General features: G+C 40.9%; 1 protein-coding gene across 1 annotated transcript; it reads left to right on the top strand.

Moving 5' to 3' along the window:
* Positions 1-1,534: 1,534 nt before the first annotated feature.
* On the top strand, positions 1,535-15,744 carry LOC126416595 (acanthoscurrin-1-like). Its single transcript, XM_050084351.1, has 3 exons — positions 1,535-1,692; positions 9,244-9,838; positions 15,226-15,744. The coding sequence occupies exons 1-3, from the start codon at positions 1,539-1,541 to the stop codon at positions 15,248-15,250; spliced, it is 774 nt and encodes a 257-aa protein (XP_049940308.1). The 5' UTR covers positions 1,535-1,538; the 3' UTR covers positions 15,251-15,744.
* Positions 15,745-17,018: the final 1,274 nt, after the last annotated feature.

Raw genomic sequence — 17,018 nt, 5'->3', positions numbered from 1 at the left:
CTTTCTACAAGGTTAAATATCTGTGAGAAAGTAATGTTATGTTTCTTCAACAGGTGGAAGCAGTGGCAAGGAAGTAACTGCAACATAGTGGACGTGCGTTTGAGCTTTGAACCTCGGAAGCAGATAATTAAGTGGTACTGGAAGTTTGAGAATGTAGCTGCGGTTCGAAGACAGTGGAGAAGTGAGTATGGTACAGAACCCCCTTCATGGTTAACAATTACACGTCTACGAGACAAATTCGAAATTCATGGAATAGTGTGCGATGCGCATAAAGGTCGATCAGGGCGACCTCGTACACTGTTTCAGCGTTCGCCTCAAAACTCTTCAAGGTAAGAGGCACGTGAGAGTAATGTAAGTGCTAGTAGTGTGCTACGCATTCTGAAGAAAGGGAGGTTTCGTGTGTACATTCCAAGGCTGGTGCAACAGCTAAGTGACGACGATCCAGATCGAAGGTTAGTATTTTGTGAATGGGTTCAGGAGATGGTGAGACGTGAACCGGGATTTATGGGTAGCATAATTTGGTCGGACGAAGCCCAATTCAAACTCAATGGAACTGTCAATAGGCACAATTGTGTGTACTCGGCTAAAGATAATCCGCACATTACAGTTGAAAATGCTGTGAATTTGTCTGGTGTAAATGTGTGGTGTGGTTTGTCTGCAAGGGGACTCATTGGACCTTACAATGCTTGCTGACTCCATATTCCCTGCCATTCGTGCATTATACGGTAATGATGAGTTTTATTTCCAACAAGATGGCACCCCGCCGCACCATCATAGGGACGTACGAGCATATCTGGATCACAATGTGCCAGGCCAATGGATAGAACGCAGGGGACCAATCGAGTTTCCTGCACGCTCTCCAGACCTCACGCCTCTGGATTTCTTCTTATGGGGCACAGTAAAAGATGAGGTGTACAAACGTAAACCACGTAACCTGGACACACTTTGGAATGAGATTCAGGCGGTGTGCGCAGAAATCTCATTGGACACTTTGGTACGATGTACGGAATCAGTGGTGAGTCGTACTCAGAAATGTATTGATGCTGAAGGCCACCAGTTTGAACATTAATCACATTTGCAAAGTACATTTATTTTTCCAATTGGACTTTAAGCTTTCCATTTCCAGAAATTTAACATTGTAGAACGGGAAATAAATTTTCTATGACGCTTCAAAGTGTGTATACATTTTTTGTGACGCACCCTGTATTTCGGTATCTAAGTGGATACCGAATGGGACAAGCCATTGCGTTTCAGAGGAAAGTAACGCTTCCAACTACAGTACAAATCTCCCGAAAATATGTGTAATTATTGTGTGTAATTGTGTGTGGACGTTCTCCTTAACATTTACAGCCAATGGCGCCCTTTGTTGTGTTCTTAATGAGGCCTACTTCCGCAATGTTGAGCTGGTGTTCTCAGGAAACTGGGCCTCATTGTCAAGGCCGCTCGCCGTGTCAGAACTGCAAATCATTGGACCTCTTCGGTGTGGGGAGACGTGTGTGGGGAGGGGGTTCACCGCAGGGCGCGGTGTTTTGCACATAATGTTGCCGGTCGGCCGAGACGTGCTAATAAAAGACGGCGAGCGGGCAGCCGGCCGTAGAAGCGAAAGGACGCCTCCTCCGCAGCTGCAGCGGACCATGGTGCACAACACAGCGCTGTGCGCGGCCGTCTTCCTCGCGCTAGCACTCCTAGCCGGTAAGTTGAACAGCCTCGATTTAACGTTCTCATAGATTCCCTAGATAACTGGAGAGAAATGTCGGGGCTTTCAGGAAGGCCACGTTAATTTCCTCTCCTAACCTCACCCAACTAAGCTGATGCTTAGCCCGTAATTACCTAGACCATTACCCCCGAGTGTAATCGGATATTGGCTAGTACCCCCACCCCTCCCTTTTCCATTGCTCTCATCATCACTAACTTACGGTCCAAATGAACTTTAGAATGATATAGAAGTTTCTTTTACCACGTTTATTTTTAAAATGATGAATGATATTTAGTTGTCGTCGGTGTGTTAACAGTCAAGGAGACAGTCGGTATTACTTACGTCTAGTAGTCTTCTTTTATATTTGAGTGATCCCACAACTCCTTTTCAAATAAGAACGCTGACTATCCATAGTGAATATAGGCGTTTGTTACAAAACACTGTTCATCTGTACCAATCCTCTCCCTAGCGACACTTACTTCAGCTTCACCCCCATTTAAAAAATAACCCAGTTAAAATGTGTGCACTATACTTATTGTTTGAAAATCACTTGATTGTTGGCTCCTTAATTCTGAAATGGCAGAAATTGTAAGTATTCAGGCCGTTAGTGCTATGTGTCTGAAGGCTCTAATAATAATAAGAATGATAATAATAATGTGTTCAGCGCTATACTGGTCCTTACCAAGTTACTATGGTGCCATCCTGTCAATAGTTTATTTATCTGTTTCTGAGTGAGTAATTAAGCAATTTTTGGTGTATTGCAAGAGCTGTTAATAACTTGGTGAAGACATTTTAATGAGATATGTAGCGTTTGTTACGTGTGTATTCCACTTTTACCGTCATCGACTTGCGCTACTAACATAGTGTTTGTGTACTGGAAGGACTGTGTGAGGAACCTGCAACCTGCACCGTATAGTGTCACACATCATTGCAAGTAATTGAGAAAAAAATAATTACTGATACATTAGAGTCTTACGAAATCGTGATAATAATAAGATCTTTTAAAAATACTTTAGTTTCATGACTGAAACACAATGAAATCTTCTTTGTTTATACTTCTTATTTCATTTTACTCCTCAGGGGGTAAGAACCCCCAAATTGGGGACCATTGACTTAGGTATCGGTGTGACGTTAAACTCTGACCTCATCTTCATTTGAGCACTGTAAGAGTAAAGGAAGAGTATAACGGACCATCGCCGTCATGCAGGTCACTACCATCTGAGTACCAATAGTATATGGCTATCTCCTTGTTAAAAGAACCATTCCGATCTGTTAAACGAAGATGAGAGCACGGGAATTTGAATCCTACAGTTTCCAGATTCGAGTCTACTGTTTTCACAACTGCCCTTCATCGCTTGGGGAATGGTAATGAACTTCTTACTTGATTTCAGACAAATTTATTAGCCTCATAAATGTACAATCACGAAGAGAGAGACTTTTATTACGGCCTTAAGACCAATCTTCTACTATATTTACATCACGCAGAGTCTTATAAGGTAGTAGGTAGTGACTCTGGTGATAGTTAACTGGGTTAACTTTAAGTCTAAGAAATCATATAAAACTTTGCCAGTTTGTGATGACGAGGTGTAATGTTTCAACCATTTACCGTGTAGCATTGAAATTGTAATTTTTGCATAAAAAAGAGCTCGCAATCACTGGAACTCTGTAGACGCTTATAAAATGATAAATACCGAAAATAAAATTGAAAGCTGCCCACTCAAATAATTATCAGCACGTAGTTACCGCAAGGCTCAAAATGAAAACTCAGTAACTCAGCAGAAATTATCTCTCATTGAGTCCAGTGCACAGATAACACTTTAAAAACAAATCTTTGTTCTTTCCCCATTTATTTCGTTTCAATTCCGTGTAATTAAATTTAAAACAAAGTGTTGATGTGAAACAAGTAATGCTGTGCCACACATCGAACTAGGGGAAAACAAAACGACGATGTTAAAGTGTTTTAGGAAAAATAATTAGTACACTAATCGCTTATATTATCTGAATCTGATCCAACTGATCTTCAGATACTGAGTTAAACTCGCTTTAAGTTAGAAGTGATAGCTTACCAACAATGCATACATGCGGCTGATGCGTTTATGTGGATCCTGGAGGAAAAGTAAATGTCTGCTGCTCATCAGTAAAACAAATAGATATGTAAATAACTAAACTAGATTGAAAACGTTACCAAATTTTACAGCGGAATCCATATTCTACTATTTCTGTTACTTCTCTTTTTCCCGACCGGGTGAAATGGCGCAGTCGTTAACATGTTGGGTTCTAATTTGCGGGAAGGAGGTTCCAATTTCCGTCCGACCCTTCCAGACTAATGTAACTATTGTGATGGCTTCACTGACATGATCTGGGCCAATTTTTTAACCCCATCCTTCCCTGTGTAGTAGTTTATTAAGAATAAACACAAATCTTCCTTTTTTCTCTCGCTTTTGTTTCGTGAAACAGTTAGAAAACATCGAAAACCTTCTGAAACGTTTGAAAGGACCCCATGCGCTGCCCAAGGGTAAACAGAACACTATGTATGTACACAATGGGTCCCCTCACTTCTCCCCCTCTCCCCAAATACGGACTCGCTGTTTGTACCCTTGTTTCGCATTCATTGTGGATTTTACCTGAATAATGTTGCAAACTAACAAGACGGAGCTGCAGTTAATTGTACTGGCCTTCGCCAGGCAGATTCACGTCATCCTCCATCTTAATTAGACTAACAGGCACCAATTATCTTGTTAGTTTCAGATAGCCAGCGTCCGTGTTTCACGTTTTCACACTTACTTGTGTACGAGAATAGAGTTGCAAGTGGGCCTGTAGCATTCTGGGTTGCTCTAGTTCCTTTGGCCGTCGTATTTATGTTCTTGTTCTTTCTCCTATAAAAATTCATAAGGACTTTTATGAATTTGTAAATGTACTATACACTGAGTCATTCTAAGACTAGGTGGCTGTCTCTTTTCCCTTATTTATAAGACTAATAGAAATGTATCCTGCACTGGACTCATATTTCACTATTTTTTTCAAGGTAAGCTTAGCGAAGCACCATTATGGTTTGTTCATTCTCTTATGTCATTATTTCAGAATAATATTTAGCTCTAGAAAAAGAGAAAAATTCACTTTGAGAAACGATATATAGTTTTCAGACAGTGTTGAATGTTCTTCAAGAATCACAAATCCAGAATTTCAAATCTATGAAAGTAAAAGAAATTTTGAGGATAAAAAGGGATGAAGTTTATCGTTCAGAATGTGATGGGCTAGAAGGAGAAACAGCACATGTGTACGATGCAACAATTAAATAGCTCAAAAAGTAGTTGGTTTTGTGTCAAGAGTTTTTAGCGTTTATGTGGGTTGGTTTGAAGAATTTTCCAAAGTGGGAAGACATGGAACATACAGTTCTGTTTTTCAGTGATAAGTTTAATATTGAAATCGATGATATAAAGTACTTTGACCGGTTCTGCAATTTTAGAGGTTTTTGACGAACAAGGCAAATGCTAATGCAGGAGATCAGTTGTTGTCAAATGATATCTGCCACAAATATTTACAAGCGAGAAAGAATGTTGCTTGTGTGTCAGTGCTACTGAGATTGCAGAGTTTTTCTTCCTATACTAGTATAGGAAATATGTTCAGTAATTTACAGTCGATGGTGCAAATATCGAAATACACTTAGTGCTGAACCGTGCAACATAGTTATAAGAATTTCCTGTATATAGTTTTATGATTATTTGTTGAAAAACGGGAAATTGATTTCATAAATTCAGTGGCCGCCCCCATGAACCATGGACCTTGCCGTTGGTGGGGAGGCTTGCGTGCCTCAGCGATACAGATGGCCGTACCGTAGGTGCAACCACAACGGAGGGGTATCTGTTGAGAGGCCAGACAAACACGTGGTTCCTGAAGAGGGGCATCAGCCTTTTCAGTAGTTGCAGGGGCAACAGTCTGGATGATTGACTGATCTGGCCTTGTAACATTAACCAAAACGGCCTTGCTGTGCTGGTACTGCGAACGGCTGAAAGCAAGGGGAAACTACAGCCGTAATTTTTCCCGAGGACATGCAGCTTTACTGTATGATTAAATGATGATGGCGTCCTCTTGGGTAAAATATTCCGGAGGTAAAATAGTCCCCCATTCGGAACTCCGGGCGGGGACTACTCAGGAGGACGTCGTTGTCAGGAGAAAGAAAACTGGCATTCTACGGATCGGAGCGTGGAATGTCAGATCCCTTAATCGGGCAGGTAGGTTAGAAAATTAAAAAAGGGAAATGGATAGGTTAAAGTTAGATATAGTGGGAATTAGTGAAGTTCGGTGGCAGGAGGAACAAGACTTTTGGTCAGGTGATTACAGGGTTATAAATACAAAATCAAATAGAGGTAATGCAGGAGTAGGTTTAATAATGAATAAAAAAATAGGAGTGCGGGTTAGCTACTACAAACAGCATAGTGAACGCATTATTGTGGCCAAGATAGACACAAAGCCCATGCCTACTACAGTAGTACAAGTTTATATGCCAACTAGCTCTGCAGATGATGAAGAAATTCATGAAATGTATGACGAGATAAAAAAAATTATTCAGGTAGTGAAGGGAGACGAAAATTTAATAGTCATGGGTGACTGGAATTCGAGTGTAGGAAAAGGGAGAGAAGGAAACATAGTAGGTGAATATGGATTGGGGGGAAGAAATGAAAGAGGAAGCCGCCTTGTAGAATTTTGCACAGAGCATAACTTAATCATAGCTAACACTTGGTTCAAGAATCATAAAAGAAGGTTGTATACCTGAGAGAATCCTGGAGATACTAAAAGGTATCAGATATATTATATAATGGTAAGACAGAGATTTAGGAACCTGGTTTTAAATTGTAAGACATTTCCAGGGGCAGATATGGATTCTGACCACAATCTCTTGGTTATGAACTGCAGATTGAAACTGAAGAAACTGCAAAATGGTGGGAATTTAAGGAGATGGGACCTGGATAAACTGAAAGAACGAGAGGTTGTAGAGAGTTTCAGGGAGAGCATAAGGGAACAATTGATAGGAATGGGGGAAAGAAATACAGTAGAAGAAGAATGGGTAGCTCTGAGGGATGAAGTAGTGAAAGCAGCAGACGATCAAGTAGGTAAAAAGACGAGGGCTAATAGAAATCCTTGGGTAACAGAAGAAATATTGAATTTAATTGATGAAAGGAGAAAATATAAAAATGCAGTAAATGAAGCAGGCAAAAAGGAATACAAACGTCTCAAAAATGAGATCGACAGGAAGTGCAAAATGGCTAAGCAGGGATGGCTAGAGGGCAAATGTAAGTATGTAAAGGCTTGTCTCACTAGAGGTAAGATAGATACTGCCTACAGGAAAATTAAAGAGACCTTTGGAGAGGAGAGAACCACTTGTACGAATATCAAGAGCTCAGATGGTAACCCAGTTCAAAGCAAAGAAGGGAAGGCAGAAAGGTGGAAGGAGTATATAGAGGGTTTATACAAGGGCGATGTACTTGAGGACAATATTATGGAAATGGAAGAGGATGTAGATGAAGATGAAATAGGAGATACGATACTGCGTGAAGAGTTTGACGGAGCACTGAAAGACCTGAGTCGAAACAAGGCCCCGGGAGTAGACAACATTCCATTAGAACTACTGACGGCCTTGGGAGAGCCAGTCCTGACAAAACTCTACCATCTGGTGAGCAAGATGTATGAGAGAGGTGAAATTCCCTCAGACTTCAAGAAGAATATAATAATTCCAATCCCAAAGAAAGCAGGTGTTGACAGATGTGAAAATTACCGAACTATCAGTTTAATAAGTCACAGCTGCAAAATACTAAAGCGAATTCTTTACAGACGAATGGAAAAACTGGTAGAAGCGGACCTCGGGGAAGATCAGTTTGGATTCCGTAGAAATGTTGGAACACGTGAGGCAATACTAACCTTACGACTTATCTTAGAAGAAAGATTAAGAAAAGGCAAACCTACGTTTCTAGCATTTGTAGACTTAGAGAAAGCTTTTGACAATGTTGACTGGAATACTCTCTTTCACATTCTAAAGGTGGCGGGGGTAAAATACAGGGAGCGAAAGGCTATTTACAATTTGTACAGAAACCAGATGGCAGTTATAAGAGTCGAGGGGCATGAAAGGGAAGCAGTGGTTGGGAAGGGAGTGAGACAGGGTTGTAGCCTCTCCCCGATATTATTCAATCTGTATATTGAGCAAGCAGTAAAGGAAACAAAAGAAAAATTCGGAGTAGGTATTAAAATTCATGGAGAAGAAGTAAAAACTTTGAGGTTCGCCGATGACATTGTAATTCTGTCAGAGACAGCAAAGGACTTGGAAGAGCAGTTGAACGGAATGGACAGTGTCTTGAAAGGAGGATATAAGATGAACATCAACAAAAGCAAAACGAGGATAATGGAATGTAGTCAAATTAAATCGGGTGATGCTGAGGGAATTAGATTAGGAAATGAGACACTTATAGTAGTAAAGGAGTTTTGCTATTTAGGGAGTAAAATAACTGATGATGGTCGAAGTAGAGAGGATATAAAATGTAGACTGGCAATGGCAAGGAAATCGTTTCTGAAGAAGAGAAATTTGTTAACATCTAGTATAGATTTAAGTGTCAGGAAGTCGTTTCTGAAAGTATTTGTATGGAGTGTAGCCATGTATGGAAGTGAAACATGGACGATAACTAGTATGGACAAGAAGAGAATAGAAGCTTTTGAAATGTGGTGCTACAGAAGAATGCTGAAGATAAGGTGGGTAGATCACGTAACTAATGAGGAGGTATTGAAAAGGATTGGGGAGAAGAGAAGTTTGTGGCACAACTTGACTAGGAGAAGGGATCGGTTGGTAGGACATGTTTTGAGGCATGAAGGGATCACAAATTTAGCATTGGAGGGCAGCGTGGAGGGTAAAAATCGTAGAGGGAGACCAAGAGATGAATACACTAAGCAGATTCAGAAGGATGTAGGTTGCAGTAGGTACTGGGAGATGAAGAAGCTTGCACAGGATAGAGTAGCATGGAGAGCTGCATCAAACCAGTCTCAGGACTGAAGACCACAACAACAACAACAAATTCAGTGGAGTACTTCGGAAATAATGATGTAGATGAAGATGCCTTGTTTACAAATGATGACTTTTTTATAGTTTGTATTAAAATTTGCCACAAATTATTATACTGTTCTAAGATTTAATAAATTTATATGGAATACTGCTTATTATACATGTTTCAGTTGCAAATCATTCAGTGCAATATATGTGGTATAAACAGTTTCATATTATTAGACTATAGTTGTAAAAACTGTAATTTATCTTAATGACAGTTAGGTAAATGTTGAGTAAACTATAACATCTTTGCGAATTTTTATACGAATCTAGAAACGTCCTCTTATTTGAAGACTGCCATCTGGTAACCCTATGTTGATTATTTAATGTGAATTACTTTAAATGACGAGAGAAATGTGCTTGCTTGCTTATATGAAAGAAGTAGTGTTTCCAGAAAATTTTGAAAGCAGTTTTCATTGTGGTATGGATGGACAAGTGACAGGGTTAACCTCTTCTGCAGATGCTGCCGTGTCACGTATCAAGCGTGGTGGTGGTTATGGTGGGTATGGCGGCGGCGGTGGCGGTGGAGGTGGTGGCGGCGGAGGCGGCTTCGGCGGCCTCGGCCATGGAGGATTCGGAGGCGGCGGCTTAGGAGGCGGCGGAGGCTACGGTGGAGGCGGCCTGAGTGGCGCTGGACATGGAGGCATCGGCGGAGGTGGCTTAGGCGGCGGCGGCGGCCATGGGGGCTTTGGAGGAGGTGGCTTAGGCGGAGGCGGAGGCTACGGTGGAGGCGGCTTAGGCGGAGGTGGGCATGGTGGCTATGGTGGAGGCAATTTGGGTGGAGGCGGAGGCTACGGAGGAGGCGGCTTAGGTGGAGGTGGAGGCTATGATGGAGCCGGCTTAGGCGGAAGTGGACATGGTGGATACGGAGGTGGCGGCTTAGGCGGCGGAGGTGATGGAGGCTACGGTGGGGGTGGCTACCCAGGAATCGGAGGAGGAGGAGGCGGTTGCAATACCTGTGGGGGTGGAGGCCACGGTGGCGGCGGAGGGGGCACCTTCTCAAAGAGCAGCTCCCAGGCTTCCAGTTCCAGTTTCTCTGGTGGACTCGGAGGGTTGTGAGTAAACATTTTCTCTGGTCTTCTAATTCAATGAAACTGATGTCCTTTTTGTTCCATAGATCCTAAGTGAGGAGAGTCTCAAAGATTTAGAACATTTCAAAAAATTAATTCATATTATTTATAAAAATATTTGCAATACAGAAAAGAAAATCGACAGCTAATGTATCTAATGTTTCCAAGTGAAATGGTCCTCATGGATGTGGAATAACTCAAACAATTTTAAACATATTTTTATTTAAGAGGTAACAAGGAACTTGCCCAAAATTAAATATATTAAGGACCTGTGATAATTCTTCAGCTATTGTAGATACAATTAGTTTACAGTATTTATTTTCATTGATCACATTGTTGCATTGAAAATGTACAGAAGTAATATTTTACGTAACAGTCATATTATTTTATATTATCAGTAATATCTATAATTAACTGTTTGTTCTGCTAAGAAATGCAGTGTTCCTGGTGTGACCTCTGAATTGGCAGCTTGTAACATATTTCCACACTAGATCACCGCGCGTTGGCGAATTCGTAGTAATTTAGTGTGTTCGTAGTAATTTAGTGTGTTAAAAACATAAGAAATCGGGGGAAACGCGTATTGCAGGAAGTACATAACTTCTTTTTGGATTCCTCGTAGAGAATGAACCGTAGTCACGTTCTGTGGGGAAAGCACAAACCCTAGGCCTATCCCTGGCGCCGTGGTGCTGAGAAAATCCAAAGTAGTTTTATAGGAGAGGCTGCACAGCTGTGTATGTTATTACGATGTTTCATGAAATTTTAAACGCGGACGAAATTTTAAACGAGCGCCACCAAGATGTTGTTGTATTTAAAGATGGGTCTAAACAAGTGGACTGCCTTGGCTGCTCTGATCGTCTCCTCAAAATGCGACTACCCAAAGAATTCACTGTATGCGAGGCTGAATTATGAGCGATCTTGAGCGCACTGGATCAGATGAACTGTGCTCAGACTGCAAAATTCCCCACAAGCTCCTACTTCCACAATGCGCTTTAGTTTCTACAACATTTCATTTGTACCCAAGAGGTAAAACCGTATAGAAAATCCAAGAATCCGTTCCTCTGCCGTCACAGTGTGGGGAAGCAGGAGGGTACCAGAGACTACTGATTTACACAGTTACTGTTCCGCAGTCAAGATTAAGATTTTCGAAGACACGTATTAGCAGATCTAGCAACCGGCGAGGTGTGCAGTGATAATCAGATGGTTCGGTGCGTCATCTCTCTATATGCTCTCACCTTGATGTTGAGCTGCAGAGTCATGCGAAGAAGGGATAGAGACGGCCTGGAGTTACAGAGAGCACACTGCAGCTTGTAAAGTCAACAGCGCGGCCATCACGTGCTTCTCTCCATCCGCTCAGAGGAAGTGGGATACTCGTCACTCGTCTTTGTGAGGGACACAGCTCAATGCGGCAAGGCTATCGAGAGAACGCTCCAATGTTTGGTGCACAGCTGACAGTGCGCAACATTTTATTTGACTGTTTTATATTCAGACAGGAGTGCAGCCGTTAATTTATCTGCAAAAGCGCTCTCTATTTTAGATAACAAAGCGGAGGATGTGTGACGACTCTTACGATCCTATGAAACGAATAGTTGCTCCCTAAAATATTGGGATTGTTAATGTGTTTTCATGGTTGGCTGACACTTGCACGCGTTTGAAAGCGATCTGCCAGCAACACATTCCAGTGTCGTTTCTTTTAGCCTCCTTCTTGTGTTACCGATGTTTTAGTAGAAAATCTTAGAACATTTGACTAAATTTACAGTATCGTAAGGGTTTCGTGATTGTCTCATTGTGCGAATGAACGTGAGTGACACGTGGTGTATGTGTGTGTGTGTGTGTGTGATAGATAAATAGACAGAGAGAGAGAGAGAGAGAGAGAGAGAGAGAGAGAGAGAGAGAGAGAGAGAGAGAGAGAGAGAGAAATATTAATTGAGGATATATTTTATCTTCTTTTAACACTTCAGACATTTTAACTACATTAGTTTCTAATGCTTCTGGTAAGGACACTGATGAGCTTGATGTTATTGACCTATAAACCACTATCACACACACACACACACACACACACACACACACACACACACACACACACAATCGCATGCACGCAAACACATATGTAGTGTGAGAGGTGATGAAAATCAACAAGTTTATCAGAGTATTCAGACACTGATGAAATGATAGAGTAATTAAGACGATGTGTGACACATATAAATCAGTATCTATCAGTATTTATTTCCATCTAAGTATCTAAACGCAACGAAAGAATTTCGTGTGCAGTTTTTCTACGTGTACCAATAGAGGAAGTGACACTTAATGCATCCGATGGGATAATAATGCAGCTGGAGCATGGTCTGTTTTTGGTATCCTTACTGATAGTGGGTGATTGCTTCACTAAAAAACTTTATGGACCATCGATTTCAATAAAGGAATGCATCTACATTAACTCCACCCACTAAGCTTTTTAATGAATGCAAGCACAAATTTTCGTCTTCTGTCTACCGAATGAAGTGACAGGTTGTTTTCTTTCTCTAATTTTAATTTTTATACGACGTCCGATCGGTTGCGGAATGGAAATCGCTGTGAAAATAAAAAATAAATGTTTTATTTGCCACAGTTGGCTACATCTTCCAGCTACATCTCTACAGAGTTGTCGCTTCAGCTGAAGACGTCTGTCGTAGCATTGTACCAACTTTCCAATCCATACAAGGCAGCCGCCTGTGCTCTCTGCTAGTTCTCTACGCTGGTCTGGAGCTCGTTGTCTGTGCCAACATGTTGTCTTCAAAGCCAGAGTTTCACGTGAGCAGAGATGAAAATCAGAGGGAGCCATGTTGGATCTGAATGGTGGGCGACCAAAAGACTTCCCACCGAAAACCCTGCAAAAAATGGTTCAAACGGCTCTGAGCACAATGGGACTTAACATCTATGGTCATCAGTGCCCTAGAACTTAGAACTACTTAAACCTAACTAAACTAAGGACAGCACACAACACCCAGTCATCACGAGGCAGAGAAAATCCCCGACCCCGCCGGGAATCGAACCCGGGAACCCGGGCGTGGGAAGCGAGAACGCTACAGCACGACCACGAGCTGCGGACGAAAAGCCTGCAGTTGCGCCCTCATTGCCCCTCCAGTGTGCTGCCGACAATTTTCATGAAGAAGGAAATGCACGATAGTTACGCTATGAGGACTGCTTGAAAACAGGTGAAATCTCACCGCAGACACCCATGCTTTTCTAGATAACTTTAAGTCCTCACTGTGCGCTCAGGACTGAAAAGAGCAACACGACGGGATGACGGACATACTAGAGAAACACATCTGTGTAACTTTTCATCGGATTTTCACAGTGGTTTCCATTTTGCGCCCGGCCGGACCTTACTTGCAGAACAGCCCTCGTAGTAAGCTAAGAAATTTGGCAGATGATGCAGTTACCCATAAAAAATCATCATAAATATTGCAGATCTTGATAAGGGTCGAAAGTCGCACAAAGACTCGTAACATGCTTCATATGCTAAGAAATATAAAATTATGCACAACGACACAGTATCCTATGACTACAATACTACGAGGGCTGTCCAAAAAGTAAGTTACGGTCGGTCGCAAAATGGAAACGACTATGAAAATCCGATAAAGCTTTGCTAAGATGTTTTGGACAGTGTCTCTAGTGTGACTCTAGGTAGAATTATGTCGCTGTTTTCATTCCTGAGCTCTTAGTGAGCGCGTAAAGATGTTATAGAAAATAGTGTCTCCCGCCAAGTATGAGGGCCTGGTGAGAATTTTCCCCTGCAGCTATGCAACCAACATTACATGACTGTCGTGCGGTTTCTTCTTCAAGACAATTCTCAGCCTCATTCTGCAGGGGCAATGAAGATGTTCCTGCATCGTTTCAATTGGAAATGTTTGGTTACCCACAATACAGCCCGTAATTGTCTCCCACTGAGTTTCATCTCTGCTCAAACGAACCGCTGGCTATGAAGACAACATTTTGGCACAGACAACGAGCTTTAGGCCAGCGTAGAGAATTGGCGGAAAGCACTGGCGGCTGCCTTCTATGATGAGGGTATTGGAAAGTTGGTACAACGCTACGACGAATGTCTGAGTCAGAACGGCGACTACGTAGAGAAGTAGCTGAAAGGTGTAGCTATCTGTTACAAATGAAACATTTCTGATTTTCACTGTGATTTTCATTTCGTGATCAATCGTAACTTACTTTCTGGGCAGCCCTCGTATTAATAGTCACAGTATTGTTTCAGTCTCGGGAGGGTGGCACTTAACATGCTGAAAACCTGAATGGGTAAAGACTTGAAGATAGCTGCCAACACCGCAGCAGAACTCTACTTAACAACGTTTCAAAAGTTATTATTACGAGAGAAATCTGGAAATACCACAGTATCTCTCCCGTAGTTGCCTCAGACACAAGATTAGACTATTTAAAGCGCGCACAGAGGCAGTTTATTGGTGACTAATCCCGCGCTCAATACGCTAACGCAAGAAGGAACCCTAGTACCTACGTGGGTTCAAATGGTTCAAATGGCTCTGAGCACTCTGGGACTTAGCTTCTGAGGGAATCAGTCGCCTAGAACTCAGAACTACTTAAACCTAACTAACCTAAGGACATCACACACATCCATGCCCGAAGCAGGATTCGAACCTGCGACCCTAGCGGTCGCGCGGTTCCAGACTGTAGCGCCTAGAACCGCTCGGACACTCCGGGCGGCACCTACATGGGAAGCACCCTCTTTCAAAACACCTTTTAGAATGTGTACATAGATGTTGATTCTGCAGTGTTTCTCACATCTCGCCTCAACGACATGTCTTATGTTTAATAAGTTCCAAAACATTTGTACACCGATACTTTTATTCCTCTTCAGAACCATCTTATAACGTCAAATAGTTACAAATTATACAGACCATCTTCGCACCGGAAGACTGACGAATTATTTTTCAATGGAAGCACAGCAATACAAAAAAACTAATCAACACCTCGTCATCTTTACACTAACGTAATGCAATTGTACCACAGTTGTAGAAACATGAAGCTTTCAGTTTCGCTTTGTAATTGTACAAGTAGTGTTCTGTTGTTACATTGCTCTTAGGACGACAGTGCTCATAGAAAATTCTTAAACAGTAAATTCCTTGTCAGCTGATGGTGATCAGATTTACTGGGAACAGCTGTAACTAGTACGAAAAATATTGCAGAGCTTTCACGAATACTCCTTTAATTAAACAGGACTGAATTTTTTTTGGAGCTCGGACAAAAAAATCATGTAACTGCAGTAGCTGTAATTTATCAATTATCTTGTTGTTATAGACATGCAAGTGCTATATTCAAATGACTAATGATCATATGTTAAAAAGTTATAATTGTCTGTTTTGTTTCAGCGGCCATGGTGGCTACGGGAAGTGAGAGCAGAAATCCATAATATTTAATTTCCTACTCCCATCTTCCCACTGAACTCGTACAATTTTTCAAGAAAATAAATTCAGTGTACATAAACTTCATGTTATTTGACATAGAATTATTGGTACTGAAATTTTGTTTCAACAACAGCCATATTTTTTTATGAAATGCTGTGAAAGTCATGGAAAAAAATAGGAAAAGAAGAGTATTTTCTTGAGTGATGTCTTTTATTAAAACATTAAGAACCTTTTACACTGACTTTGCTTAGTACTAAATCAAAATAACGTACTTTCCAAAAATTATGAAGCAAGAATGTGGACAATGGTCGATGATTACCTAAAGAATGTTATACTTAGTGTATATGATGTTACCCTAAGCATATAGCAACTGTGCTCAATACTCAGGAACTATAAATTATACTCAAATATAAATTGAATTATTCCAAAAAAATGATGTTCACCTTGTAATTTAACAATAAAAGCCATTTTTCAAATGTCAAATGTAATCCACTTGAGTTCCTCACACATGGAAAATCGTATTTTGCAACAGCAATTCAAACTGAAAATGAATATCTACTGGAACTGATGAAAAGGGGTACCACGTAAGCTGTGAAATTTTGTTGCAGTTATACAACTATACCAGTTTCATACAGATCGAGAGTTCTCAAACAAAGGAACATCAGAATGGTGTTCAACGGATACTTCACGGGTGCATATTTTTCATCGCCCGGATAATAGCACAAATACTGCTGAAATTGGTGGTCACCTAGAAATAGGGTATCATCAATTCGGTGGAGAATATCTTCCTTCTTTTTTTTAAAAAAAAAATCATTTTTCGCTACATGGGACATTGTGGGTCACTCACACTATTGACAGATTATCCCATGTAATTTGTGAGATGAACTTGTCATCTAACAGTGTATTGTCAGTGAGGATCTGGGCGTTCGAAGTGAGGCATTTTGCTAGGAATGCAAAGAAATGGATCCAGCAGCGAAAATACATGAAGCAATTTACTGTATTCGTTTCAGATGAAACTCAACACTACCGCTTGTGATGATCTGAGGAAGCAGTTGCTGTCCTTTATTGCAAACTTTATGTCGCGATCAAAATAACTGTTACAAAAGATTATAAAAACTGAACCGTTTGGCTGAAGCTATGTTTCATGAACTAAAAGTACCAGAAAATTTAATCCAGTTTTTTGTTGATTGTGAGTGCTGCAAATATGAATACGAATATTATAGAGAGCAGTATGAGCGTAGTTTGGGAGGCAAAAAGTAGGCTCCACCGAATGCTGCAATTGTGTACATACGCTAAAGACGTGAGTGACCTGCGTACTCAGGGCAATAACGCTATACAATATATGGGGACAAAATGAACACTTACCATCGTTGCGTGTAAAGGTTTTATATTCTTGCTTTAAATCTGTTATTATAAGTTCGTTGTATACGAACATCAAAACACCGATCATCGTTACACATAAATATCTGTTAACTATCAGTTCATTACTGTCTTCTTTTTTAATTTTTTTATGTCTATGTAGTTTCAAAGAAAATATGACATTAAAAATTAGCATCTACGACCTTCAAGTAACGTACGACATTTATGAACTCAGTATAACAATGTGTGGTTAATAACTTCGGTTACATGCCTGGGCGTCGCAATATGTCTGCAACTCAAACGAAAAAGAAGAAGTGATTAAGCGTAATATTTTTAAAAACATAAGGAACAAAGAAGACAAAGACAATAACGCAACACTTGGCCCAAGTGATACCGAA

Source organism: Schistocerca serialis, chromosome 1, assembly GCF_023864345.2.
Source record: "Schistocerca serialis cubense isolate TAMUIC-IGC-003099 chromosome 1, iqSchSeri2.2, whole genome shotgun sequence".
Classification (NCBI taxonomy): domain Eukaryota; kingdom Metazoa; phylum Arthropoda; class Insecta; order Orthoptera; family Acrididae; genus Schistocerca; species Schistocerca serialis.
This window is presented reverse-complemented; position numbering and strand designations above follow the sequence as displayed.

Coding starts and splice junctions, on each gene's coding strand:
- LOC126416595 (XM_050084351.1), top strand. CDS start 1,539: ATGTTGCCGGTCGGCCGAGACGTGCTAATAAAAGACGGCGAGCGGGCA. Junction 1,693..9,243: donor CGCGCTAGCACTCCTAGCCG/GTAAGTTGAACA, acceptor CCTCTTCTGCAG/ATGCTGCCGTGTCACGTATC. Junction 9,839..15,225: donor TCTGGTGGACTCGGAGGGTT/GTGAGTAAACAT, acceptor GTTTTGTTTCAG/CGGCCATGGTGGCTACGGGA.